This window comes from Pundamilia nyererei, unplaced genomic scaffold (assembly GCF_000239375.1).
Source record: "Pundamilia nyererei isolate P.nyererei 1_Seehausen unplaced genomic scaffold, PunNye1.0 scaffold00154, whole genome shotgun sequence".
Taxonomy (NCBI): Eukaryota; Metazoa; Chordata; class Actinopteri; order Cichliformes; family Cichlidae; genus Pundamilia; species Pundamilia nyererei.
In genome coordinates this window covers 1,043,410-1,045,215 of record NW_005187555.1, presented here as the reverse complement: position 1 = coordinate 1,045,215, position 1,806 = coordinate 1,043,410, and the positions used below count along the sequence as shown (strand labels likewise).

The window sequence follows — 1,806 nt, the reverse complement described above, 5'->3', positions numbered from 1 at the left end:
TTGCACCCTTATTGGTTAGCTGACCTGCGGATGCTGCTGTCCAATGACGGAGACTTTAACGCTGTGTTTGTGTCTCGCAGTCCCGTCTGTTACGCCTGGGAGGGCGGGAAGCTGCTGGCTCATAACCCCGACTATGACGAGATGGTGGTGATGCGGGAGGACTACGAGGAGAACGGGCACTGCATCTGCGAGGAGAAGTTCGACATTTAGGAGTTCAAACTGAGCAGAAACATCGATAGTGATGATTTGACTTATTCCACTTTCACACGTGTCCTGCTACCACGGCAACAGTGTGTGTAAAGTGTGGAGTCTGGGTGGGGCAGGTTTACAGGTGGGTGGAGACTGAGGGTCCCCAAACCTGCAGGTCTGGATGCTCCTTGGACGGCGGGCTCGGGGCATTCAAACCACTGCTGCTGTTCCTGACGTTTATCCCCGAGAACCTGCAGCAGCCGCCTGCCTCCACCTCTGCTGGCTCGGTGGAGATGGAGGTGTGCCCGCCGCCGGGAGATCAAAGGCCCAGGGTCCAAGTCATGGCTCATAAATGTGATGTTTCAGCTCTTTATTTAAACTTGGGAATAAAAGTGAGTGAGCAGTCCCAGATAATCGCTGAATGAATAAACTGTAAGTGGTCAGAAGACTGTTTTTGTTTGTTTTTACAGTATTTTTAATGTTTGTGTTCTTTGTATGTAAATCTTAATTTGCATTTATTAAATACAATAATAAAAAAAACTCCAGTGTTCATTTTTGAGTGGTTTTTTTGTATCTTTTGATATCTTGAATTGTTTAGAGGGTTTGGATTGAAACGGGTGCTCGGTTTTTACTCTGGGGTGTCCCGCGGTTTAAAGTGTTTCCTTTACTCCAAGTTTTACTTTTTTTTTTCTTTGAAATATTATACACTAGTGGGGTTTTTGTTTTTTTCTTTCAACTTCTATTGCCTGTATCCTTAAAAGTAACCGCCGCACCGGGAGGTTCCAGTGTTGAAATCAAGCGCTACAGGTTGCTGCCTACGGAAGCCTGGGCGGTCAAACAGCGCAGAATTGCAGATGGCGGCCGCAAAGAGGAAACGGGTGTTTTAGTGAGACCAACTCCTCAGACGGGTTGGACCGGTTACTCTCGCAGGGCTGACCTGTGCCTGTACCATAAAAGCCACTTCAGACGTTTCAGCCTGAAGGTTTCAGCCTCAGGTGATCCTTCACGGACACCTGTTTAACCGGAACAGGTCTGACTAGCCCCGCCCCTCCGGCGGCAGTGAGCCGTGCAGTAGCTGCTGTGGTATCCTGGGTTAGCCCAGGTTAGCTGTGACCGTGTGATGATGTCGGAGAGCTGCGGGTTCCGGTGGACCGTGGTGGTGCTGACGTGCCAGCATAAAGACAGCGTTTACGCGTTCCAGAGAGGTGAGGCGCATGCGCGCAGTACATGCTCTTTGAGCTTGAGTTACACCGAGCGGCCTGAGGGGGCGCTGGTGGACACTGATGAGGCCAGTTTATTAGGACTAATTTTAGAGATGTTGGACAAATGGAAGAACGCAGTCTTACATATTTGTTTAATATGTGCATTGAAGGACATGTCCTGGTCAAACATGACTCCAAGGTTCCTCACAGCGTTACTGGAGGCCAAGGTAATGCCATCCAGAGTAAGAATATGCTTAGAGGACTCTCCATTTACATGCACAAACTGGAGTCTATTAGATAGATATGATACAAACCACTGCAGCGCAGTACCTGTAATACCTACAGCATGTTCTAATCGCTCTAATAGGATATTATGGTCGACAGTATCGAACGCTGCACTGAGGTCTAGCAGGAC

At 48.7% G+C, this 1,806-nt stretch overlaps 2 protein-coding genes across 2 annotated transcripts in view; both read left to right on the top strand.

The window, feature by feature from the left end:
• The window catches only part of actr6 (actin related protein 6), a 7,243-nt gene extending 6,573 nt beyond the window's left edge, over positions 1-670 (top strand). Inside the window, exon 11 of the mRNA XM_005745121.2 lies at positions 9-670. Coding sequence (XP_005745178.1) covers positions 9-210 — 202 coding nt within the window. The 3' untranslated portion in view covers positions 211-670. The remainder of the gene's footprint in view (positions 1-8) is intronic.
• A 321-nt stretch (positions 671-991) lies between these two features.
• The window catches only part of fcsk (fucose kinase), an 11,854-nt gene continuing 11,039 nt past the window's right edge, over positions 992-1,806 (top strand). The window contains exon 1 of the mRNA XM_005745122.1: positions 992-1,394. Coding sequence (XP_005745179.1) covers positions 1,310-1,394 — 85 coding nt within the window. The 5' untranslated portion in view covers positions 992-1,309. The remainder of the gene's footprint in view (positions 1,395-1,806) is intronic.